Below are 25,698 nucleotides of genomic sequence, written 5' to 3'. Positions count from 1 at the left end.
TTTTCTTTTCAATGATAGTTTTTTCATACTTTTCAAACATTTTTCCCTTAAAATGGGTCACTAGTTTCAAATTGATCAATGTCAGATTTATGATTTTATATTCCACATTTAAAAGCTCCAAAATATGGAGCTCTTAGAGGCCTGGTGCACAAAAATTCGTGCACTCTGGGGGAGTCCTTCAGCCTGGCCTGCACCCTCTCACAGTCCAGAAACCCTCAGGGGATGTCCACCTGCTGGCTTAGGCCTGCTCCCTGGGGGATTGGGCCTAAGCTGGAAGTCAGACATCCCTCTGGCAGCCTGGGAGTCCTCAGGGGATGTCTGACTGACAGCTTAAGCCTGCTCTCTGTGGGGAGCGGCCCTAAGCCACAGTCAGACATCCTTAGCGCTGAGGAGGAGGCAGGAGAGGCTCCTGCCACCACCGCTACACTCACAGCCGTCAGCCTGGCTTGTGGCTGAGCAGAGCTCCCCCGTGGGAGTGCAGTGAGCACCAGGGGGCAGCTCCTGCATTGAGCATCTGCCCCCTAGTGGTCAGTGCACATCATAGCAACCAGTTGTTCCTAGTTGTTCCGCCATTAGGGTCAATTTGCATATTACCCTTTTATTATATAGGATTCTGTTTCAAAAATATACTCAAATGCCCCTCTACCTTCCTTCATGCTCTAGTTGTTGTTGCAGTTCCTTCCTAGTCATCAGTGCTTTCCATTGCAAATTCTTTTTGTTGTTGTTAATCCTCACCTGAGGATATTTTTCCATTGATTTTTAGAGAGAGTGAAGGGGGATGGGAGGAGTGAACCTGCAACCCAGGTACATGCCCTTGACCAGGAATTGCCTTGATCAGGAATTGAAAACATGACCCTTTAGTGCATGGGCCAAAGCTCTAACTCACCAGGGCTCATATTCATCTTTGAAAATATCTAGCAATAAGTGAAACTCTTAGAAAAGAAAATGATTCTAGTATAGATTATCTATTGCTGAATAACTAATTACACCAAAATTTCGTGGCTTCCTTCCAGCATAATGGCTTTTTCAAAGGGAAGAAGCTGAAGCTGGAGGTATTCTTTAGATATTAATTCAAAAGTTCTGGAACTCGCTTCTTCCGTATTTTTATTGATCAAAGCGGTCATAAGCCCTTCCCAGAATCAAGGGGAGAGACACGCTCCGGATGCCAGAGCATCATGTGTAAACGGGGAGAAATGGACTTTTTAAGGTTATTTTTGGACACTAGCTCCTACAGTCTACCCTCCAGCACTACAACCCACATCCTTCCCACATAAAAAATATACGAATCCACCCTGAGACCCCAAAAGTCTTGCTCTCAGGAAAGAATCAACTCAAACTCCAGGATCTGTAATCCAAATCACAAGATAAGGTTCCTTCATTGTGGTTCCTTGGGTACAACTTCTTGAGGACTATGAACTGAGGAGATGAATGATTAGTTTTCTATACTCAACACGGGACAGGCAGAGGGTCACTGCTATTGTCACTCCCATTCCAAAGGGAGGGGCCAGGAGGGGGCGGTTGTGAGCTCAATTGCTCTGGACTCAAGTCACCAGTTTCTTGATTAGGGCCCAGTCCTACTGCCTGGGAATGGTTCTCTGCGATCCTTGGCTTCATCCCCTGAACCATCCTTTGCTTCCCATAAAAAATGTCCTGTATTTGTAGCTGAGAAATTTCTCCACCTGCCTCCTGCCCATAAGAGCTAGAGGGCCCAGGATCCTCTTTTTATTACAAACTGTCTTTGTCCCTTTAAGTCCAAGACGTTCTAACTCCTTTAAAACCTTTGTTAGTTTCTTATGTATACAATTAGGTAAAAGTCACAATCATACTCCATTAGACAAAAGCCATAGTACTTTTTTTTTCTGAGATAGGTGTTTCGCTACCTTGAGCTCCATGGGAGACTGCTATGGGAGAACAACCTTGAGATTCTTAGATGCCCAGTTGTCTAGTTCACAAGAATGCAAGCCATACCCTTTTATTTATTTATTTATTTATTTATTTATTTATTTATTTATTTTGAAGTTGGTATATGAAGATTTACTTCATTCTTTTTAAAAAATAATTCTTTACTGTTGAAAGTATTACATATGTTCCCTGTTTCCCCCCATTGACCCTCTCCAGCCCCCCACCCTCACCCCCTGCCTTCAGCATAAGCCATACCCTTTTAAAACTCTGCTTTGAAATCTCCTTAGTCAAATCCTTGGGTTTGTTAGGTATCCATGCTAACTTCCAGGTTGCGGAAACCCACAATTTCACCAGAGGTTCCACCACTACATCACGCGGCTCCCCTTCCCCCAGTCTTATAAAATGTTCTCCCTGTCCTTCCAGCCGTCACTAATCGTCTCTTTGGAAACGCCCAGGCCTCTCAGACCCAAAGTCACATTTTCTAGGTTGCTGTTACTGGAGCATTCCTTTTTTAGCTACCAAATGCGTCTTTAATCAGTGTTCAATCGGAGATGCAAAGTCATTATGAGCATTCTGAAATAAATAATGTATGATAGGAATAAGATCCTATAAATTGCAGGGAAAGTTGGAGAAGTAGGGCTGTTCATCTATATCCTTTATAATAAAACAGTAAACGTAAGTGCTTCTCTTGAGTTCTGTGAGCTTCTCTAGCAAATTATACAACCGAAGGCGGGGGTTGCAGAAACCTAGACTTAAAGCAGGTTATTCAGAAGCACGGGTGGCACTCAGGGACTGGCAACTGGTATCTGAAGTGGGGGCAGTCTTGTGGGACTGAGCCCTTAATCTGTGGGATCTGATGCTATCTCGGGGATCTTGTGTCGGAATTGAATCAAATTGTGGGACGTGCAGGTGGTCAGATAATTGCCTGATCTGTGGAAAACACCCACATTCTGGTACCAGAAGTATTGTGAGTGTGTGAGCAAAAGAGAAACCCAGGAGGAGTGTGTTTCTCTTTACAGAATTACTTTCCAACCCCCAGCATCTGATGTGCTGTCCAAAGGGCATGGCCCTGCATATCTGAAAGACAGATCCCTGCCCCCACTCTCTTCTTGTCCCTGTTCCATCTCTCTCTCTCTCTCTCTCTCTCTCTCTCTCTCTCTCTCTCTCTCTCTCTCCCTCCCTCCCTCCCTCCCTCTCTTTCTTGCTTTCCCGTTTGGAAGCATAAGACTTAGTAGGATGGTGGAGTTGTGAAGAGCAGAAGAAAAGGGGTTGAGCTGCTGGATTGTATGAGAAAAAAAGGTGCCCATGGGAGCTCCTTGAATGCTCTCTAGAATCCCCTTTTCTCATCCTCTCTCGGGAAGGAAAAGAGACAGGCTGGGATGGAGTGAGTGGCGCACCTGCAGCATCTATTGTTACAGGTCTAGCAGCATCTCAGCTCACTAGTTTGCTTTTAAATGTTCACAAGCTAAATGAACTTCCCTCTGGCTAAGTTATCTCTTAAAACTGACCACCATTTCAATAACACTTTGGGCCAGAGTATAAGTCCCACAGGCACTGGTGTATGATTTTACATTCTCAAAGCACTTTCACAAAACTGGTCTCATTTAATCTTCCCAACAACCCACTCTACATGAGGAAATGACAGACCCAGAGACCTGGTGGAGTGGGGACTCTACCAGGTCTTCTGGCTTTAAATCGAATGTCCTTTCCACTCTGTCCTTGAACAATTGGAGGAAGATGAGCACCCTCCATCTCCAGGAAAAACTAAACTAAAATAGCAAAACTTACTCTTTACCAGGGCTTAGCCAAACCCTTAGGCCATCTTGTCCCTCCTCAAAATCTCCTTCATCTCTCCTAGATTCAGCTGCCTGGGTCTCCACACAGACAGAATCTGCTGAGACTTGCCTTCTCCAAAGAGCTCCCCCAAGCTCCAACACCCCCTCCGTCTGGCAACCGCCCTGGGGCCGGCCTCTGGGGCCGGCCACCAGTTTTCCCAACCAGCTCATCAGATCCACAAATCTTTGACAAAGTTTTTGTGACACTGCAGATCCGAGGGCTGAGGACAAGGCGTCTCTTCCAGATGCCACAGCCGTGGCTTTCTGGAGGCACCGCCCAGCTTTTATAGACCGTCTCAACGGTGTGGCTCAGCTGAGCTCCAGGGCGTGTTGCCAGGCACACAGCTACTCCCCAGCGGTCCTAAGCCCGGAATGACCCTGAGTCCAGCAGCGCCCAGCAGAACATGCCCTGCCTCAGGGACAGGCTGGAGGAAAGGCACTTGGTAAGAATGTGTTTCCCGCCTGGGGAATCACACTCAGGCCTCTGTTCTCGGTCCTTCCAGACCACCCACATGGGAACATCTTTCAGCTCGGGGCTGGAGCTGATACTTTCAGAAATGGTTACTGGTTTGGGATCTGCCCCAAAGCTCCAGTTCACCCCCAAACTTGGCCCCGTGCCATAGTTACACATTCAGGTTGATGTGCTCGGATATCAACAGCTGTTCCTCACACCTTTATTTCCCTAGGCTGCCTTGAGATAACCCTACCAGCCATTCTCCTCACCAACACATGCATGTACACACATGCCCACATACAAACACATGCATTTACATGTGCACACATACATATCAGCCCTCCCCTGCAGGCCTGGCAAACAGAAAACCAGCAAGAACATACCCTACACTAAACAATTTTGCTGTGAATGATGGAGGTGAGGGTGGTGGTTTCTGTGAAATGTTATGACAGAAGAATTGGCAGAACACGAGGGCTTTCTTCTCGCCTTGGCCCATGCTCCGTCAGCTGCCCTTTGAGCCTACAATTCCCTCTGTCTCGCTGCTCAGTCTTGTGAAATATGGATAATAGGGTTATTCCCTTCTTCTTAGTGAGATTAATGAATCCGCTGTTTGTAAAATGTCTTAAAAAGTTTGCTGGAAATGTAAAAACAAATGCTTCCTAATCCATTTCCTCAAAACCCGTTGATTGAATTTCTCAGTTTGAAATTCAATGCAACTCGAAAACGATGTTAAAAGAGGAGCAAGGTCATACGTCTGTAATCTGCCATGAACCTTGTCATAAACTTGGGAAGCAGCTTTGTTTAGCTGACCCAGGGAAATGGTGTCTTAACCTGTGTCTTCGACTCCACATTAGCAGCAACATGCAGTCCCTTTCACATGACGTCTTCCAAGGTTACGATAACAAACAGATGCCTCTCCCGGTGATGCATGTGTTCCGGTGCGTCCTGGCCCAAGGTCCATTCGCTGGCTTTTCTTTCAAACCCCATTCATTCTCAGTGATCCAGGCCAGAAAGTTCCTACTGCAGCACGGAGGGTAAGTGCCTTTTCTACTAATTTCTCAGGTTCTTACGTTTTGGGATCATACATAGGACAGTTAGACCTGTCCTAAATAGGTTGTATTCAGAATTCCACCTAACGGCTTATCCTTTTCATTGTGGTCTTTCATCCCTCCCGAGGGAGGATATTTTTCTAATTGAACTGTAACAGTAAAATCTATTACTTGTTTGTCTAACTAAAGCAGCCTTTCCTGTTGATGAATTTATTAACTTCTCTATGTTCTTAGTCGCGAAATTATCGTCAGGCTTTGTACAAGGGCTATGGCCGGGCTTTTCTTAATGGAAATAGGGGTGAAAAAAATCATGCTTCTTTTACCCTTTCATGAGAATCGCCCTTTTACCTGAATACCGTTTGTTTTCACAAGCGCCATAGTTTTGCTGCCCTGGCAGTTAGGAAACCTGGTATGCAGTTGGCTTCCTGCAACTCTGCCGTTAACATACGCACATGGATTATTTGTGGTTCTGGGGCAACACGCTCTCTCTCTGCTTTCTCGTCCATTAGCCCTGTAGTCCTCTGACTTCCTTGGAAGCCACACAGGGGGTAGTATAAATAAGCATAAGAAACATTCCTTATCACAAACTCCTCCAAAGTGGTCACCACTTAGAAAGCCATGCAGCCACTGCAGACTTGAGACACTGACTCTCCTTGGTTGGATCTGTCATGGGGGCATGCACTCTTTAGAACAGAAGCACCACTCTTTCTATGAAAACAGCTATTTGCTATATTTGTATTTCCCTAGGCTGCCGTGAGATAATTCTACTGCCCATCTTCCCAAACACACGCATGTATACATGCACACACATGCATATACATGTACACACATATATACACATATGCAAAACCCTAAAGGGATAGAAATGGGCAAGGGATAGAGGGGGACATTGAGAGTAAGGCGTTGAGAAAGACTAGGAAGAGGAGAGCTCCCTTCAGTGCACCCTACGCAGAAGTGCAGGAGAGATGCTGACAAGCTGTGCTCCCTCATTCATCCTATAGAATAAAAGCCTAATATGCAAATTGACTGAACAGCAGAACGACCAGACACTATGACGTGCACTGGCACCAGGGGGCAGACGCTCAATGCAGGAGCTGCCCCCTGGTGGTCAGTGTGCTCCCACAGGGAGAGCGCCACTTAGCCAGAAGCTGGGCTCACGGTTGGCAAGTGCAGCAGTGGTGGTGGGAGCCTCTCCCACCTCTGCTGCAGGTGGGCAGTAAGGAGCAAGGGGTCCCGGACTGTGAGAGCCCCAAACTGCAAGAGGTGCAGGTGGATATCCCCCGAGAGGTCCTGGACTGTGAGAGGATACAGGTTGGGCTGAGGGAACCCCCACCCCAGTGCACGAATCTTGTGCACCGGGCCTCTAGTGTATTTATAAAAAATATCCACTGGGCCTTGGTGCCAGGCCTTGCTGCAAGCCTGACCATAGTGCCTGCCTGCCTTGAGCCTCTGCGAGCACCAGGGGGTGGATCAGACAGCTGAAGAGCAGTCTTCACTTTCAGTGCTTCCTGCATCTCTCGTGGCAGAGGAAGAGTTCTGCTCCCACAGCAACTGAGCTCTCACTGCTCTGGAGCAACTTAAGGCAGTTCAGTGTAAGAAATGTCTAAGCCATTTTATTAACCTCGTTAATTTTTCTAGGTACGCGTCTCATCTAAAAACTCAGTGGCTAACTAACTTTTACTAGGATCTTTTTGTTTGGTGTAAGCAGCATTCATCTGCCCTTGACTGTACACACATTGCCACGCCCAGCTTCTCTGCAAGTCACTGAGCATGCTGAGGTGGTGAGGACAATGCTCATCCTAAAACGCAGAACCCACTTACCGGGGAAGACCACGTGTTTAATGTGAGCAATGCCATCAGAGAAATACAGACGCACAGTGTAGCGGAACACGGTGGGAAGCTCCCTCACGCTCCTGTGGGCGAGGGAGGCAGTTGAGGAACATCTGCACAGAGAAAGGTGTGTGTGTGCTGACCGTGAAAAGGTGATGAAGAAAGTGGGGAAGGGACACTACTTGTCAATCATACCACCAGGACAAGAAGGAAAAGAATGGGGCTGCCTCATCCCTAAAATTCAGGGTCACTTCAAGGCCCCTGGTCACGGGTGCTGGACAGAATTCAAAGAAGGAATTCTGCCTAACAGGAATTCTGCCTAACAGGGAACCCAGGAGAGAACATGGGCCTTGGAGCAAGGCAGACTTAGCAGCTGGAGAACCTTGTTACTTAACCCCTCTGAGCCTCAGTTTTCTTACCTAGGAAATTAGTGGGGTAGCGAGGAATAGGAATAGTACCCCTTACATTTAATTAGAGCATTAAAAGAGAATACCTTTCACTGTGCCCCTTCTCTGACCTTTGACATAGAGAGCACTATGAGAGAAGCCACAGTGATACCCAATTGCCTTTAAAATGAAGAGTTTTAAGAACGTAATGATGTATTGGGGAGTTTGGTTTTTTATCTGTGAGAGTGTTAATTTAAATTGCTAAGCATACATTTGGGGCCCTGCACAGTGGACAGTGAATTACCTGCAGTGCTTGTAGGCAAGCCAATCCTCTTCCACATCATGTACACCACGTAGCAGCCATGACTCATTAGCAAGTCACCATAACCTTATCTGTTCTCTTTCTCAGATGTGCATGTTTTATCTCCTCTGCTAGATTTTTTTTATTCTCATCCGAGGATATATTTTATTTTTTAGAGAGATGGGAAGAGAAAGAGAAAGGGGAAGTGAGAGAGAGGGAGGGAGAGGGGGAGAGAGAGAGAGAGAGAGAGAGAGAGAGAGAGAGAGAGAGAGAGAGAGAGATGAGAGAGAAGTATCGATCAGCTGCTTCCTGGACACGCCCTCAACTGGGGATTGAACCCAAAACCTAGAGATGTACCCTCATAGGGAATTGAACCCACAACCTTTTGGTGCACAGAACAATGCTCCAACCAACTGAGCCACCTGGCCAGGGCTCCTCAGCTAGATTTTTGTGGGCAGTATGGTATTTCTTATCGTTTTCATTTCCAACACACGTATCCATTTTCTAGTCAAATTTAGGACTCTCCCATGGATTTGCAGGATTGGCAACAGCAGCTCAGCAATGCACATCAGCAGAGCTGGGTTTCAGAACCACCTCTTCCTAAGAAGTGCCAGAAGCTCTGCCGGCATTTCCTTTCTCTTTATCAATTCTACCATCAAATGCACTCAAGACTGAAAATATACACCAAATCTGACCACATTTAATGGGCTCAAGCATAAGACGAGAGACTCTGTCCAGACAGTCTCCATCGGTGGTTCATGCTGGGCACAGGCCTTGGGGAACAGCATCTATTATAAGGCGTTGGCTCACGAGATTATGGAGGCTGAGAAGTCCCAAGATTTGCAGTCTGCAAGCTAGAGACTCAGGAGAGCCAATGGGGGTCCCTGTCGGGAAGCCAGCAGACCCCAAAAGAGCTGAGATTTCCATTTGAATCCTAGAGGCAGGAAAAAACTAATGCCCTGCTCAGCAATCAGACAGGAGTTCTTCCTTACTCATGGAGCCCTTTTTTTTATTGTTTAAAGTATTACATGTAGTTTTACATATGTCTCCTTTTTCATGGAGCCTTCTTGTTCAACACATTGGATGAGGCCTGCCTGCACTGGGGAGAGCAATCTGCTTTACTCAGACTATGGATTCAAATGTTAATCTCATCCATAAACACCCAGAATAACGTTTGACCAAATCTCAGGCACCGTGAGGCCCAAATTGACAAATAAAGTTAACCATCAAAGGCCTCATTCTCCTCAGCATGTTGGACATGAGTGGATGCTTTAGCACATAGACTTCCCAGGGCCCACGTAGGTAGAGCTAGAGTAATTAACCACGGCAGGTTGCCTGGGACTGAGAGAGTGCCCAGGATGCAGGACTCCCAGTCCCGGGAACACAGGATAAAGTGGTCAACCTAGGTAGACCCCTACCAGCAGCTACCACCCGCCACTCCACTCCTTTCCTAATCATCTACCTACCGAACTCAAACATTTCTGCCGTAATACTTGACCCCAGTCCTTTGTAAGGAAGTTAGTCCCTTTTCAGGAAAAACTTTAGTGTAAGACAGTGATATGTGCCCTGTAGACTTCGGATCAAAAGCTACACTTGATTCACTCTCCCAACAGCTGCTTTACAACATGGCAGCTGGCTTCCGGCAAGCCTGAATGGAGGGGGATTAAGCTCCATTTCTTATGGGGAGGAGTATAATGAACTTGTGGTCATATCCTTAAAACCACCACAACGGCAAAGGAAAATTTGAAACATTTCATAAAATTGTCTGTGTCACCCTAGCTGGTTTGGCTCAGTGGATAGAGTATCGGCCTGGGGACTGAAGGGTCCTGGGTTCGATTCTGGTCAAGGGCACATGCCCAGGTTACGGGCTCAATTCCCAGTAGGGAATGTGCAGGAGGCAGCCAATCAATGATTCTCTCTCATCACTGATGCTTCTATCTCTCTCTCTCCCTCTCCCTTCCTCTCTGAAATTAAAAAAAAAAATCTGTGTCTAGCCACCTGGAAACTGAATCAGTAAAAATTTCACATGCTTTCACCTGAAGCAGACTTCTCAAAGTCACTCAACTATGATCTAGTCAGCCTTTTCTGCTTGAGGAAAACTGGACCCTTTTACTGCCATAATTCAACTTCAACCTAGAAAAAACTTGAAAACGTTGGAAATCTCCAGAAATACCATTCCTGCGAGTTCAGCCTTTGAAACAAAAATAATAACGTGTATTGCATTGCATCGTCAACTTTGGAAATGTACATCAATACGTTTGCCATTATTCTCTACTAGAGGCCCGGTGCACAAAAATTTGTGCACTGGGGGGGGGGGGGGAAGGGGGGGTTCCCTCAGCCTGGCCTGTGCCCTCTCGCAGTCTGGGACCCCTCAGGAGATAACGACCTGCTGGCTTAGGCCTGCTCCTGGGTGGCAGAGGGCAGGTCCAATCCCTAGGTGCAGCCCCTGGTCGGACTCAGAGCAGGGCCGATTGGGAGTTGGGGCGCCGCCCCCTGTCATGCACAGAGCAGGGCAGATTGGGAGGTTGCGATGCCACCCTCAGTCATGCTCAGGGTAGGGCCGATTGGGGGGTTGGGGCACCACCCCTGTCACACTCAAGGCAGGGTCGATGGGGAGGTTGTGGCGCCACCCCCTGTCACACACAGAGCAGGGCCAATCAGGGGGTCGGGGCGCCGCCCCCTGTCACGCACAGAGCAGGGCCCATCAGGGGGTTGAGGAGCTCCCCCCTGTCACTCACAGAGTAGGGCTGATAGGGGAGTTGGGGCACCGCCCCCTGTCACACACAGAGCAGGGCCGATCAGGGAGTTGGGGCGCCGCCACTGTCACACTCAGGGCAGGGCCGATGGGGAGGTTATGGCTCTACCCCATCACACACAGAGCAGGGCCCGTGGGGGAGGGAGGGTTGGGGCACCGCCCTCTATCACCCACAGAGCTGGGCCAATCAGGGGGTTGGGGCGCTGCCACTCTCACACTCAGGGCAGGGCCAATGGGGAGGTTATGGCTCTACCCTGTCACACACAAAGCAGGGCAGATCAGGGGTTGGGGTGCTGCACCCTGTCACACACAGAGCCACAGGGCGATCAGGGGGTTTGGGCGCTGCCCCCTGTCACGCTGATCCTGGTGCTGGGAGGCCTCGCGGCTCCACTGATCCCGGTGCTGGGAGGCATATTACCCTTTTACTATATAGGATAGAGGCCTGGTGCATGGGTGGGGCAGGCTGGTTTGCCCTGAAGGGTGTCCTGGATCAGGGTGGGGGTCCCCACTGGGGTGCCTGGCCAGCCTGGGTGAGGGGATGATGGCTGTTTGCAGCTGGTCACAAACCCTTCAGGGTGGGGGTCCCCACTGGGGTGCCTGGCCAGTCTGGGTGAGGGGCTGAGGGCTGTTTTCAGGCCGACTGAAGCTCCCAACTGCTCTTTTTTTTTTTTTTTTATTCTGGGCCAGGTTTAGCTCTGGCTCCAGCTCTGAAGCCTCTGCTGCTGAAAGCAGGTATCTGGTTTGTTTAGGTTCTATTATCGAAACAATGTATAACTCCAGCTCTGAGATCCTGGCCGGCTGAAAGCAGGTTTCTGGGGTTTTGTTTAGCTTCTATATTTGTTACAATGTTTCTTAACCTGCAAGCTCAGAAGACGGCAAGGCAGGCGGGGGAAGTTGCAGTCCTCCATCACTGAAGCAAGCAAGCCTCATGTTAGTTTCAAGCTGCCTGGCTGCCAGCCACCATCTTGGTTGGCAGTTAATTTGCATATCTCGCTGATTAGCCAATGGGAAGGGTAGCGGTCGTATGCCAATTACCATGTTTCTCTTTTATTAGATAGGATGCTCTAAGGTCAGGCAGTGAAAAAGAAAGGACCCGAACATCTCATCAGTCCCCTGAATCCAGCCACTCCTCCAAGTCAAAGAAAGGTAGTTGTGTGCTTTTCTGTTTCTACACATGCCTTTCATTTCCTTACTTCTTTTCTCATTCTCATTTATCTCACATCAAATTGGGTTCACAAGAAAAATGGGGAAGGGAAAGAGGAGAGGACAAAGGATAATCTTTATTTTTATTTCTGGGCTCAAAATTCCAGTAAAGGTTTGTCACTGAGTGCTGAGGATGAAGGCCCAGTAAACTGTGTTATTTAAAATATGACACCATTATATTTCATTGAGGCAATAGAGCTTCCTTCAAGTTAACATGGCTTGTTTTTATTTTGCAGTTTATTTTGCAACTAATATTTTTACATATTCTTTCCTAGGTGACTGTGTAGTTTTTACCTCAGATCTCCCACAAGTACTACCCATCCCCCCAAAAAAAGAAATTCTGAAAAATCAGTCCAGTCTTCTGTCAAGTCTAAGTAACGTCATTGTCTTAACCACAAGCAGGAGAAATGAAGCATATAATCAACCTATATGAGAACATCAATGATACAGCAAGAAATAATTCGGACTGTCCTCATGTGGTTTTGCCAGAAGAGATATTTTTTACAATATCCATCGCCGGGGTGCTGGAGAATCTGATCGTCCTGCTGGCTGTGATCAAGAATAAGAATCTCCAGGCACCCATGTACTTTTTCATTTGCAGCCTGGCCATTTCCGACATGTTGGGCAGCTTGTATAAGATCTTGGAAAATATCCTGATCATGCTCAGAAACAAGGGTTACCTCAAGCCTCGTGGCAATTTTGAAACCACAGCCGATGACATCATTGACTCCCTGTTCATCCTCTCCCTCCTGGGCTCCATTTTCAGCCTGTCTGTGATCGCTGCTGACCGCTACATCACCATCTTCCATGCCCTGCAGTACCACAGCATCGTCACCATGCGCCGCGCCGTTGCCGTCCTGGCGGTCATCTGGACATGCTGCACATGCAGTGGCATCACCATGGTGATCTTCTCCCATCGCATCCCCACAGTGATCACCTTCACATCATTGTTCCCTCTGATGCTGGTCTTTATCCTCTGCCTCTATGTGCACATGTTCTTGCTGGCCCGTTCCCACGCCAGGAAGATCTCAACACTTTCCAGAGCCAACATGAAAGGGGCCATCACACTGACCATCCTGCTTGGGGTCTTCATCTTTTGCTGGGCCCCCTTTGTTCTTCATGTCCTCTTAATGACATTCTGCCCAAATAACCCTTACTGCGCCTGCTACATGTCCCTCTTCCAGGTGAATGGCATGTTGATCATGTGCAATGCAGTCATTGACCCCTTCATATATGCCTTCCGAAGCCCAGAGCTCAGGGAAGCATTCAAAAAGATGATCTTCTGCAGCAGGTACTAGTAGAATTACTGATTCTCACCAGGGGGATTAATTATCATCACGGGGATAATATTGTCACGTGATAGAATAACATTGCACACCAACAAATACTAATACTGCCCTATCATTCCCTAGTGTGCATGAGGATTCGCCCACTTACTAGTATTTGTAATAGTTTGGTTCTGTGTGAACAGGCTTGCTGGAGTACAACTCTTATAACTAGAGAGATAAAATAATGTACTAAAAGGGACAGAATACAAAGCACATTAAGCAATGCAAATTTGAGAGCTTTGGGCTAAGGGGAGAACTTGCTCTTTTATAGGTATCCTGTAAGCCTATTACTGAGTGGCCTTTCCAGGCTAGAGGACACTATAAGGGATTTCTAGAAGTTAAAGTACCAGGACAAGTATTCAGGCCAGAAACAATATGTAGGCCTTTGTTAGCCAAAGGTGCCAAAAAATTGCTGCAGCTGAATTTGCCTGTCCCACACCGCCATGCAGAAGGCCTGCCCTCCCTCCCGCCTACCTGTCTGCTTTATTAAATGCCATTCCGAATCTTTTTGGAAGCAGGCAGGATATAAATTATAAATGTCAAATAACCAGCTTTGAGTTTTCAAGAATAAAGGAACCTTCTCTGTCAGACTTCTTTGCTCACGCAGTACCCCACTGGCTTTAAAATCCTTTCTTGGTTAAAACTCCTCATGCATTAGAAGCTACATTTCAAAGGAAGAAATAAAAATTTAATCAGCTTGGTTCCTGTGTGTAAATAAAGGCCAGAGGAAACCTGTGACCATCTGAAGAAGGTATATCCAATCTTTGTGAATTTGTCCAAATGCAGAAGTAAAGGAAAAGAGGTGCCAAGCCCCAATATGTATTTTTTTAAGTAAAGAGAGAGCGGGAGAGAGAGGTCATCATGCTTTGATACTCTGGGAAAAACCAATACCAAAATAATACTTCAAGAATTTCAAGAACAGTGCTATTATTGAGATCCAAGGCAGAAACCGATGGAAAGACATTTTATTTCCTTCCACAGATGAGTCTGAGAGACTCAGTCACTACAAAATTTCATCATACCATCAGCTACAGGACAGATGCCAGATATTAAAAAGAGGCATTGCCAATGGGAATAAAAGAAACAGTTTGCAAACTCATCTGTTGTTAATAGCTTAAAAAATACAGCTTAAAGAAGAAGCAGAAGGTGGGTGGGAACAGATCAACCAAAGAACTTGAATGTATATTTGCATAACCCATGGACACAGACAATAGGGTGGTGAAGGCCTGGGGGAGAGGGAGAGAATGGTGTGGCAGGGCCCACGCTACCCCCGCCCCCCACCCACCCACCCCCCTCCCACTCCCCGCTAGGAGAGGTCAATAGTGGGGAATAGCGGACATATGTAATACTTTCAACAATAAATATTTAAAAATTAAACAAGAAGAAGAAGAAGCAGCTTCTGACCATAGTCCTAGCTAAGTTGGAGAGTGGCTTGAAGGGGCAAGAGATGAAAGAGGGAGAGGAAAGAAGCCAGATCTTAGGATTCACGGGTCTTCAGGCTCCAAGGAGCCTTCTGGAAGAGGCAACACTTTACCTCAGTAGAGTTTTTCCTGAGCTGCTGAGAGCAGAAGCCAGCACAGACAGGACTGCTGGTCTGGTGATGAGTGTGATATTGGACGTGAGGCGGAATGGGATCTTAAGAAGCAGAGCAGAAGGCATGGAGTTTAAGGGAAGAGAGCTGCAGGCATTTTTCCAGAGGGCCTCCTTCAGTTTGGAGATGAAGCTGAAAGTGTCGCTTGTTGTTCTGTTCTGTAATAATCCTTTGGTCCTTCCCCCTCACCAATGAGATATATTACACTAATGTATATTAAACCAAATTTATTAATAGATAAAGTACTATATGTAAATTTATTTTCCATAAAATCTAAAGCACTGCTCTATAAATGACTTTTAAATGTTATTTCCACCATTAAAAGAGCAATGTATAGCATATTTTTCTGTGATTAAACTGAGTATTCTCAATAAATTGTAACCTTTCTTTGATGTTGTGCTGTTCTACAGTCCTAGAGAGGTGGGCAGTGCAACTTAAGCCCTGTCATAAGTGGTCCCAAGCTGCTGTTCTGCTGTTGCTACCAGCTTGGCTACCACTCTCAAGCTCTCAGCTGTACATCTGACTGTGGTCATAGGAAGTCGCCCAGATATACCTCTGCTTCTCACTGCCTTCAATTTGTTGTGTTTAATCTAAGATACAAATCAAGGAGGCGACTCTAAGGGTGCATAAAGGAAAACAGGCTGAGTGCTAACTCGGAGACATTTCCAATTCTAGGTTTTCAGCTATATTCAATTCAGATCAGGGTCGGCAGCACTCAGAATTACTGAAATAAGTATGGTTTCCTACCTCTACCTTCCTATGTAATTCAAACAAAAACAGTGTGGAAGTGTGTTCATTTGAGTAAGGCTCAGATTTTTTCCACAATTATTATTTTAATTCTTTTATCAAAATATCAAAATTTTTAATAGCTTTGCTAATGCCATTAGCATATTTTCTGTTTTGTTGATGACCTAGCCTTGGACCATTCAGCTGAGAATGTTAGTAAAAATATGAAGTATTATAGCTGAGCTGATGTCCTCTTTAAGGCAGGAATACACTACTTTTGTGCCCCTTCTAATAAAACGGGAGGGGAGTTTCCTCTTCCTCTCTCTCATTGCCCCATTGCTATGGTCTGAATGTGTGTGTGTTTTCCCCAAAACTCACACATGTTGAAATCTGACTCCTGAAAGGTGGTAGTATTAGGAGGTGGGCCATTGGGAGGTACTTGAATCCTGAGGGTGGAGTCCTCATGAATGGGATTAGTGCCCTTATTAAAGGCTACAGAGCGATCCCTCACCCCTTCTGCCATGTGAGGACACAGAGAGAGAAGGCACCAGCTATGAACCCTGAGGAGGAACCTCATCCCACCATGCTAGCCTCAAGAACTGTGAGAAACAAGTTTCTGATGTTCTTAAGTCACCCGGTCTGTGGTATTTCATTATAGCAGCCCAAACACACTAAGACACCCATATATGCCTGGACAGACATGAGTAAGTCAATAAACACCCTGCTCCTTCACCCACATTTTCACTGGGCTGAGTGGGCAGTCAAGGAGCACCCGCAGACCACTTGGTTAAAACCGACTGAGAAGCATAAGCACATCAATAATGAATCCTGGAAAGTTGCCAGAGTTAATGCGTCCTGGATTGTGAGGACATCTAGTAATAATAACAATAGTGCCTATCTATTACTGAACAGTTGCTACAAGTCAGGTATTATTCTGAGCTTTGCATACATTAATTCTCACCACAGTCTTAAAACTACATACTATTACTATTCCCATCTTTTTAGATGAATAAGCTGAGGTTCAGAGATATTAAGTAACTTCTCTGGCACCAGACTCTAAGGTCGTCCTTGTGATCCCTGCCCCCTGGAGTTTCCCACCTTTGTGTAACCCCTACCCCTTGAGTGTGGGCCAACTGTGACTTGCTTCTAACTCATAGAACATGGCTAGTGTGATGGAATATCACTCTCATGACTATATTACATTATATAAAAGACTGCTTACTGGCTTGATAAAGTAAGCAGACATTCTAGGAAATCCATTGGCAAAGGACAACAGGGAGCCTGTAGTTCTTTTGCAAACTATGGAGGCTCTCAGCACTGAATGCTGCGAACGGTCACCTGAGTCTGGAAGCAGACCCTGAGCATCAGATAAAAGTGCAATCCAGCTCATACCTCGATTGCAGCCTTGTGGGATCCTGAGCAGGGGATCCAGCTAAGCCATGCCCAACTATGGAAACTGCGAGAGAACATATGTGTGCTATTTTAAGCATCCAAGTTTGTGGAAATTTGTTGTGCAGCCATTGAAAACTAATACATTTACCCAACTCAAGTGAGTGAGTGCCAGAGTTAGGAGTCAACTATAGGCTGCAGTGTGGCCTCAGAGTCCACTCTCCGTGGTGCCATGCTGCTCCACATGCAAAAAAACAAGGTCCTATCATGACAGAATGACTATTCCCTTTCTCTCGTTCCATGCCAGGACAGGCAAGTCAAAATAACTGGGCCTTCCTTTTCTATCTGAGCACTTCGCTCCTAATATAGCGTGTCACTGAAAGAGAAGCATCATTATCCCCACCCTACTCCCTGGCTCAGAGATTTTTTCCTGAAAGGGAAAGCAGGCCATAAAATAAATAGCTCCTTATCTCGTCCCAAAGTAACTGACTTCATTGTCAACGGAGTGTAGAGAAATCCCAGCACTCCCGAGAACAGAGGAGGCTGTGGCAACAGGCAGTTGGAAAAGGAACAATAGATTCATTAGAAATACAGACTGACCTACAGGCCAGGGAGTTTGCTGAGAAAAGAAGGGAGCAGTGGGGTCAGAACAAATCTCAATAATTGACTTCAAGAACTATCCCTTCAAAGGAACCCAAATTTGATTAGTCTTTGGAGCAGTTTATGCCCTAGGACATTGTTGAAAACAATAGTCAGCCAGCAATTAGTGGGGCTTAACATCTGGGTATGGTCAGGAAAAGACCAAACATAGCACTGTCAAAACCACTGTCAGTCATTCAAGGTAACAGTAAGCTAGCCCAATTCTGCACCTCCCCCCCCCCCAACCCCACCCCTGAGAAGAACACCAGAGGCATAATACTGCAGGGTGGGGTGGGGGATAGACTTCATTAAAATAATCCAGCCAGGCGCTAAACAAATAAACTAGCAACAAAGAAGAACAAACCCCAGAAGGGGGAGGGGACCAGTACCCAGAGTTACATCGCATTATCAAAAATGTCCAATTTTCAGCAAAAAAAATTACAAGGCATGCAAAGAAACGGAAAAGTATAACCAATAAATACAACGGGGGGCGGGGGGAGGGGGAGGGCTGGCAACAAGAACTGCCTGTGAGAGCCAACCAGATGTCAAACTTAGCAAAGATGTCAAAGTAGCTGCTATAAATATGTCCACACAATTAAACACAGAAACCAGGGGCGTGCGTAATGAAGAAAGAGGTAGCTAAGTTTCAGTAAGAAAGCCTAGTGGCATTTTTGTTACTTACTATCGTCCTCCGTTCCCCAGCCAGCCGGTGGCCGTGGAAATGGTGGCTCACATTCCCGCTCGCTGGTTCCAGGACCTGGTTCTCAAAAAACCGGGGTTGTGCTTTTTTGACCTGTCGGGCGGTTCCCTGGGGAAGCAGCACAGAGACTGGCCTCAGTTGTACCTCCCTCAATACGGCATTAGGTTCCAGGAGGGAGCTAATGAACGCATTTAAGGCATGTGCTCGCCACAAGCAGCAGGCAGACCTAAAAGCCTGTGGAGGAGGATGCTGAGGAGGAAGATTCTTGGGCAAATAAGGGCTTTCAACTGCAGCCATGTACACCAGGGAATCTGGAGTGCAACATGTGTATTCATGGTTCAGAAACGACCTGAAAGGACCCTAAACTTGCACTTGTTTTTATTTATCTTTTTAAATTGATTTCAGAGAAGGGAGAGGGAGAAAAAGAAACATCAGTGATGAGTGAGAATCACCACAGCCTCCTGCACGCCCTCTACTGGGGACCCACCCTGCAACCCTGGCATGTGCCCTTGACTAGAATCAAACCTGGGACCCTTTAGTCTGCAGACTGATGCTCTACCCGCTGAACCAAACCAGATAGGGCCTAAACTTGCACTTCTGACTGACCCCTGGGCACTGCACAAACAGGAGGTGAACGCTAAGGCAGAGCTGCAGCAATCTGGCTTAATGTTGAAAGAGCTTTCTAGCTTAGAGCCAACCTGTAAAGACCAGGAATGTTTATTTTTCTTTTTGCCTCTTGGCATGTAAGGAAGTCTCTGTCAGATCACTGGCTGAACACAGAGATAAAGGAACAGAAACATCAATGCTCACACACAAAAGAAATATAGTCTTTGCAAAAATTGTTTGGAAAAATCACTAAACAAATGGATGGCTGTAGTCCTCAGCAATGAACAATACCAAACTCTTGGGAGGGGAGAGAATCTGATTTTCAGAATTATCACATTATAGTATTTAATGTGTCCAATTTTCAATGAAAAAAAAAAGTCATGAAGAAACAGAAAAGTTTAGCCAACTCATAGGAAGAAAAAGAAAATTGGCAGAAATGCTCCCTGAAGAAGTCCAGACATTGGACTTAACGAGATTAAAAACTTAAAATCAACTATTCTATATAGTGTGCTCAAAGTGCTAAAGGAAACCATGAACAAAGAGCTGAAGGAAACCAAGAGAATAATGTATATGAAATGTATATAAAAATAATGTAAAAGGAGATGGAGATTATTTAAAAAGGAAGGAAATAAAAATTCTGGAGCTGAAAAGTACAATATCAGAAATGAAAAATTCACTATATGGGGGTTAGAAAGCATATTTGAGAAGGCAAAAGGAAAAAATCATTAAGTGTAAAAACAAGACAATTAAAATGATCCAGTCTGAACTTATACGCATACATGCAGAGTCCATGAACAAACAATAGTGAGGGGAAGGCCTAGGAAGGGGGCCGGAGTGAGGTGGAGGAGGTCAAGGATAGGGTGGGGGGTGGTGTACATTTGTAATACTTTCAACAATAAAGATTTTTAAAATTACCAAAAAAATTATCCAATCTGAGGAGCAAAAGAAAAATAAATTAAGAAAATGACAGAGCCTAGGGGATTTGTGGGATATCATCAAGTATATCAACATATGTATTATGGAGTCCCAGAAGGAAGAGAGAGAGGAGGGGCAAAAGAGGACTTGAAGAAATACCAGCCAAAAACTTCCCAAATATAATGAAAGACATGAACCCAACAGCTAAGAAGCTCATCTTAGCGCAGAAACACAAAAGAGAACAAAATTAAACCTTTCTGACCATGGGACTTAATCTGGTGTTGACTTCTTTTTCTTTAATATTTTTATTCATTAAATATTTCAAGCCTGCATAGTATAGAAAATACATAATGCGTGTGAGTGTGTATGATCTAGCTTTATCAAATTGTAACATTTGTCTGTGTCTGTTTTATATTTTTAAAGAAAATAAAACATTACAGACTAGAGGCCTGGTGCATGAATTTCGTGCATTTGTGTGTGGGGGAGGGTCCCTCAGCCTGGTCTGCTCCCTCTCACAGTCTGGGAGCCCTTGGGGGATGTCCGACTGATGTCATCCATGGGGAGCAGGCCTAAGCCATCAGTCGGACATCCTTAGTGCTGCCATGGAGGCGGGGAGAGGCTCCTGCCACTGCCATTATGCTTGCCAGCCATTAGCCCGGCTTCTGCTGAGCAGAGCTCCCCCTGTGGGAGTGCACTGACCACCAGGGGGCAGCTCCTGCATTGAGCATCTGCCCACTGGTGGTCAGTGTGCATCATAATGACCATTCAGTCGATTTGCATATTAGCCTTTTATTATATAGGATAGACTGAAGACCCAGAGCACACCTCTTTGCTGCAGGCTCCTCTCTTAGAGCCACCCTACAGGGGTCCTGCATTTCACAACTCCAGGGAGCATCACTCATATTGTATTGGATGGGAATGCCATCGCAAATGAAGTCATGTGAATGATACTCCTTGAAGTAGTAAAAGATGGTGAAGTCTTTTATCCTATTAGTATTTTTTGTATCTGTATGAGCATACATGATATTGTTTTGCATTTAAAAAAGTTTTAGCCCTACCGGTTTGGCTCAGTGGATAGAGCGTCAGCCTGCGGACTGGAGGGTCCCAGGTTCAATTCCCATCAAGGGCATGTACCTTGGTTGTGGGCGCCTTCACAGTGGGGAGTGTGCAGGAGGCAGCTGACTCGATGTTTCTCTCTCATCAATGTTTCTACCTCTCTATCCCTCTCTTTCTTCCTTCCTCTCTGTAAAAAAATCAATAAAATATATATTTTAAAAAAAAGTTTTTATATCAGTGCTAACAGACTAAACATATTTACCTAAAACCTTTTTATTTTGCTTGTGTTAATGGGAATTATTCATGTTGATACCAATAACAATAGTTCATTCGTTTCACAGCTGTGCATTATTCCATTGCATGAATGTAACATAATCTGTCTGTTCTCCTGTTGCTTGAGAATTAGATCATCTCACATTGTTTACTATTATGAACAAAGCTTCTATGTACATTCTTATATATGTCTGCTTGTGAACATGTCCAAGAGTTTCTCCAGGCATGTTTACAGGACAGGTACACTGCAAATTAACTAGAAAATGCAAAACTATTTTCCAAAATGATTGTGTTAACTTACAATTTCACCATCAATAGACGGAAATTCCTGTTTGCCTGTATCCTCGCCAATTCATGATATCCTCAGACTTTGATCATCTTGACATATCCAGTGTCTATGCCAGATAACTAATGAGGCTGAATGTATTTTCATGTTTGTTAATCATTTGTATTTTATGAAACCTTGATGACGACATTTAGTTTTCTCATTTGCTTTTGGACCCGGGGGTTTTCTGTATGTATTGAGGATATTTTCAAATATGGCCCTTACTCTTTTTCTCCTCTTATCTACATAAAACTTCCTGTACAATGGTGAAAAGAAGCGAAAAGATTGAAGGATACTTTATGCTTTTCTTAACTTTAATAGGAATGTTTTTGAGATTTCATTAATGTTTATTTTTTGAAAGTTATCTTTTGTTAAATTGAAGATGTGCTTTGCTTGCCTAGTTTCCTAAGAATTTTTTTATTCTTAATGAATGTTGAATTTGCTTACTGTTTTTTCATTATCTATCAGATGATCACTTTTGACTCATTTAACTTATTATTGTGGTATATTACATTAATAGATATTTTATATCATGCTATCTTTGCAACTATAGCAATGATGGCCAAATCTACAAAGTTGAAATATATTGTTTGATTTTTTTCCTTGATCTCATTGTTAACCCATTTATCCTATATAATAAAAACCTAATATGCTAAGTGTCTGGTCGTCCAGTCGGCCGTTCAACCAATCAAAGCGTAATGTGCTAATGATATGCCAAGGCCGCTCAACTGCTCGCTATGACATGCACTGACTACTAGGGGGCAGACAGTTGACTGGTCGACCAGTTGCTATGACATGCACTGGCCACCAGGGGGCAGATGCTCTGACCAGTAGTGTGAAAGTCCACGGCCAGCATGGCTTTCGGGGTTCAAAGGCTTGGAGGAAGAGCTGACACACAAATGACACACAAGACGAAATATTAATTTTGATACCGGGGGAAACCAGAGGAAAAGTCAACCATAGCAGTCAAGTTCTTGCTGAGTCTCTGTTCCCAGCTGCTTTTAGTTACTAGAATACACAATTGCCTTTTAGGAATGCAAACTGACATATGGATGGTAATGTTTAGTAAACAGTAAGATTGTCAGGTTTTGGGGGAGTTTGCTTTAGGCCATTGAGTCAGCAGCAAGTAATAAAATGTAAATATTCACCCTGTGAATATCAAAAGGAGTACCGGCTAGCCTTCTGCCAGAATCCTCACGTTTATATTAATTACTGTTGATCTTGGTTTCCAGCACGGTAGGTTAGCTTGCTGCTGGGGTCCAGCCGATCAGGACTGAGGGAGACAGGCTGGACATGCCCTGGAGCTCTCCCACAGTCCCTCACCAGCTGGCCAACTTCCTGCATCCCTCTCTGTCCCCGATTGTGCACCAATGGGATCCCTCATATGAAGTAAAAAAGACTGTGACCACAGTGCAGAGAAAAGGAACTAGTGAGGAAGGGAGAAGTCATGAGATTCAGAGTTCTAAGAGGCAGCCATTGAACATATTCTTGGAAATCCTGAGAATGTTTACAATGTGTTGGGCTTTCAACAGGATGTGAGATGCGAAACTAGTGCTGTCTTATTAAATACTGAAAGAAGGATGATGCCCCAAAGCTGGAAGAACACAATTTACAAGAACATAAGTCTTATTGGAAAAAATTCTCTACAAAGTTTATTGAAATTTAATAAAATGTTGTGGTTGTAAAACCAAATATTTAATTTTTTGCTTTAAAAATTGAAGTGCCATTTTTTGTCATGTGCTCTTCCTAATTTTCCATTTCATATGAGCTATGTGAAAAGAGCTTGTGAAAGGAAGACATTATTTCTATCAAATTTTAAAAATCAAAGTAATATTTGCTTCTCAAGTCTGACCACTAGGAGACTAATGGTGATTCCTCAGAATCCTCAAATGATCCTCAAACCAGTCCCCTTCCCAGGCTTCTATCCCCAGCTACATCTCAACACGTCATATTTAATTTTCAGTAAAACTTAGGAAAGAAATAAACCTTTTGGGAAAATTTGGGCTAAATTCCATTTAGTAAATAAAAGTATGAATAGATCAGGAAAGCATTCTCAGTTAATAAGACTTTTCTGTAGAGACTTTCACACTCTATGTTCTGAATTTTAAATCTCAGAAAATAAGCCCAGAGATCACAGTCACCTGTTAGTTAAAAAAGTGAATAATCCCAAGAGGACTTGAACTCCTAGGTTATTTTGCCAATTTTATACAAATACAGCACTTTTTCCAAGATCTCTTTCTAAGAACGGTAGCATACATCTGCAAAGCACACTGCCGCCCTTACTTGGCCAGCACGGTCCATCAGTGCAAAGTATTGCCATAAATAATAAAGCATCTCAGGACTCAAAGAGCAAAAGGTCAGAGCATTTAATATAATATTGTAGTTGCAAAATCAAAATACTTAATTTTTTTGACAGTTGAATTTACCACAAAACCCTCACTATTCCATGTTCCCTCTTTCCTGTTGTTTTTTCCTTTCTGGACTATTAATGGCCTTCAAGCTTGAAGTTTTTCACACAATTTACTTAGCCTAAGTGCAGTCATCAAGCAGACTCTTCTAAGTACCTAGCGGCATCTGGATGAGTTTCAATCATAGTTCACTTGCTGGCAATCGCAGTACTTGATTGTTGGGAGAAGCTTAGAACTTGCCCTTGCAGGAACTTTGGTATAAATGTGGTACTTTTTCACCCAGAGTCCATTTCTTCCAGCAAATGGCTGGCTGCAGCTCAAAGATTCAGAAATTTCGTAAATTTTCTTTAACTGGGACTCCAACCACTAGTCATCAACAAATTTGAGCAATTTCTAAAATTGTCTTTGAAAATTCATTTCAGGGAAAGAAAAGGGAAAACCAATAACAGAAATAAGCTCATCTTGAAAATTGACAATAAATACAATAGCCCTAGCCAGTTTGACTCAGTAGACAGAATGTTGGCCTGCAGACTGAAGGGGTTCAGGGTTCGATTCCGGTCAAGGGCACGTACCTCAGTCGCAGGCACCTCCCTGGCCCCGGCCCTGGTCAGGATGTGTGCAGGAGGCAACCAATCAATGTGTTTCTCTCACATCAATATTACTGCCGGGAGCCGGTCCATCCTTGCTGTTTCAAGGGACCTGGCATATATGGCATACTGTTCTTAATATGTTTGCTCACCTTCTTGGCACTATGTGTTTTAACCAAGGTCACCTCTCTGAAAGGTTGCTTCCCCAGGTAGGGATTTTCCCCTGAAGTTAGGGAGGGAATAAAACCCCTTAACTAAGTGCCAGGCGGGTAATTAATCACTTTAACTACGAACAATCATGCTTAAGCCACATAATCTTTACTCCTTGGAATGGAGATAAGAAACGCCCTAACCTTTGGAATAGAGATTGATAGGATTGGAATCAACTGGTATAAATACAGATGTAACAAGACAACAGGAAACAGAACCTAGACACAGAACCTACACAGAACCTAGAGACAGAAGAACTTCGCTGGAGATCCAGACCAGAACTTGGCTGGAGATCCTGGCTAGAGATCCTGGCTAGGCTGCTGATCAACTGAACGCTGTCTCCGTGTCATTCCTTCTTCGCCGACTCCATCCACACCTTTGGGGACCCCTGGACCTGCTGGGGTTGGACCCCAGCATATTACCATCTCTCTTTAAAAATCAATGGAAAAATGTCCTCAGGTGAGGCTTAAAAATAAATAAATAGTCTCAATTCTGAGAATCCCTAGCACCTTCTCAAGGACAGACATGGCAGCTCCTACCTTCATATCAAAGAGCCTCTCTACATGCTTGATGTTTTCGTTAATACATTCCAGAAGAAGCTGTGCATGTGGGTTGATACAGGGAAACTACCTGTGTTTAAATTACACAGGGGGGAGCCTTTGTTACCCTATATGAGAGGTTTATTCATTTGTTAATTAAGAATGTTGTCCTAAATAATTTCTAAAGTCCCTAATAATTCTGAAATTATATAAACCTGAATGCTTTGATTTGCCATTAATATGAAGTCTAGAATATCATGGTTAGTGGAGGTCGTAAGGGACTAGATTTGAGCAGATACTTAACAAAGGAAACCAATATTCTTAACTATGAAAAAAAGAGGACTATGGTCTCACTTTTATACATTAAGTATGATACTTCCTCATCCATCTTTTAAAAAAACATTCAAAAATAGGCTGAACAGGCAGACATCATGATAATGAGACGTGAGGGAGTGGTCAGCCTGAAGACCTTCAAACAAAGTGAGCCTACAACTATGACTCATTTCGGATTAATTTAGAAAATGTATTTTGTTTTTTCTTTTGCAAACAGAAGCAATTGTGTCTTCTATATTTTACCTATTTGATTCCAGCATTTAATTCTTCCCCACTATCTGTTTTCTGGTTTACGTTTTGCTGCAACAGAAGGGCCAGAAATAGCATCACTGATCAAGTTAGAAAGGCAGGGACCGTC

At 44.5% G+C, this 25,698-nt stretch overlaps 1 protein-coding gene across 1 annotated transcript in view; it reads left to right on the top strand.

Annotated features, from left to right (window-relative positions):
* Positions 1-14,324, top strand: part of MC2R (melanocortin 2 receptor) — a 63,888-nt gene extending 49,564 nt beyond the window's left edge. The window contains exon 2 of the mRNA XM_059706726.1: positions 11,991-14,324. Coding sequence (XP_059562709.1) covers positions 12,123-13,013 — 891 coding nt within the window. The 5' untranslated portion in view covers positions 11,991-12,122 and the 3' untranslated portion in view covers positions 13,014-14,324. The remainder of the gene's footprint in view (positions 1-11,990) is intronic.
* Positions 14,325-25,698: the final 11,374 nt, after the last annotated feature.

Source organism: Myotis daubentonii, chromosome 8 (assembly GCF_963259705.1).
Source record: "Myotis daubentonii chromosome 8, mMyoDau2.1, whole genome shotgun sequence".
NCBI classification, from domain to species: Eukaryota; Metazoa; Chordata; class Mammalia; order Chiroptera; family Vespertilionidae; genus Myotis; species Myotis daubentonii.
Note: the sequence above shows the minus strand (reverse complement) of the source record. Positions and strands in the feature narration are given on the sequence as shown.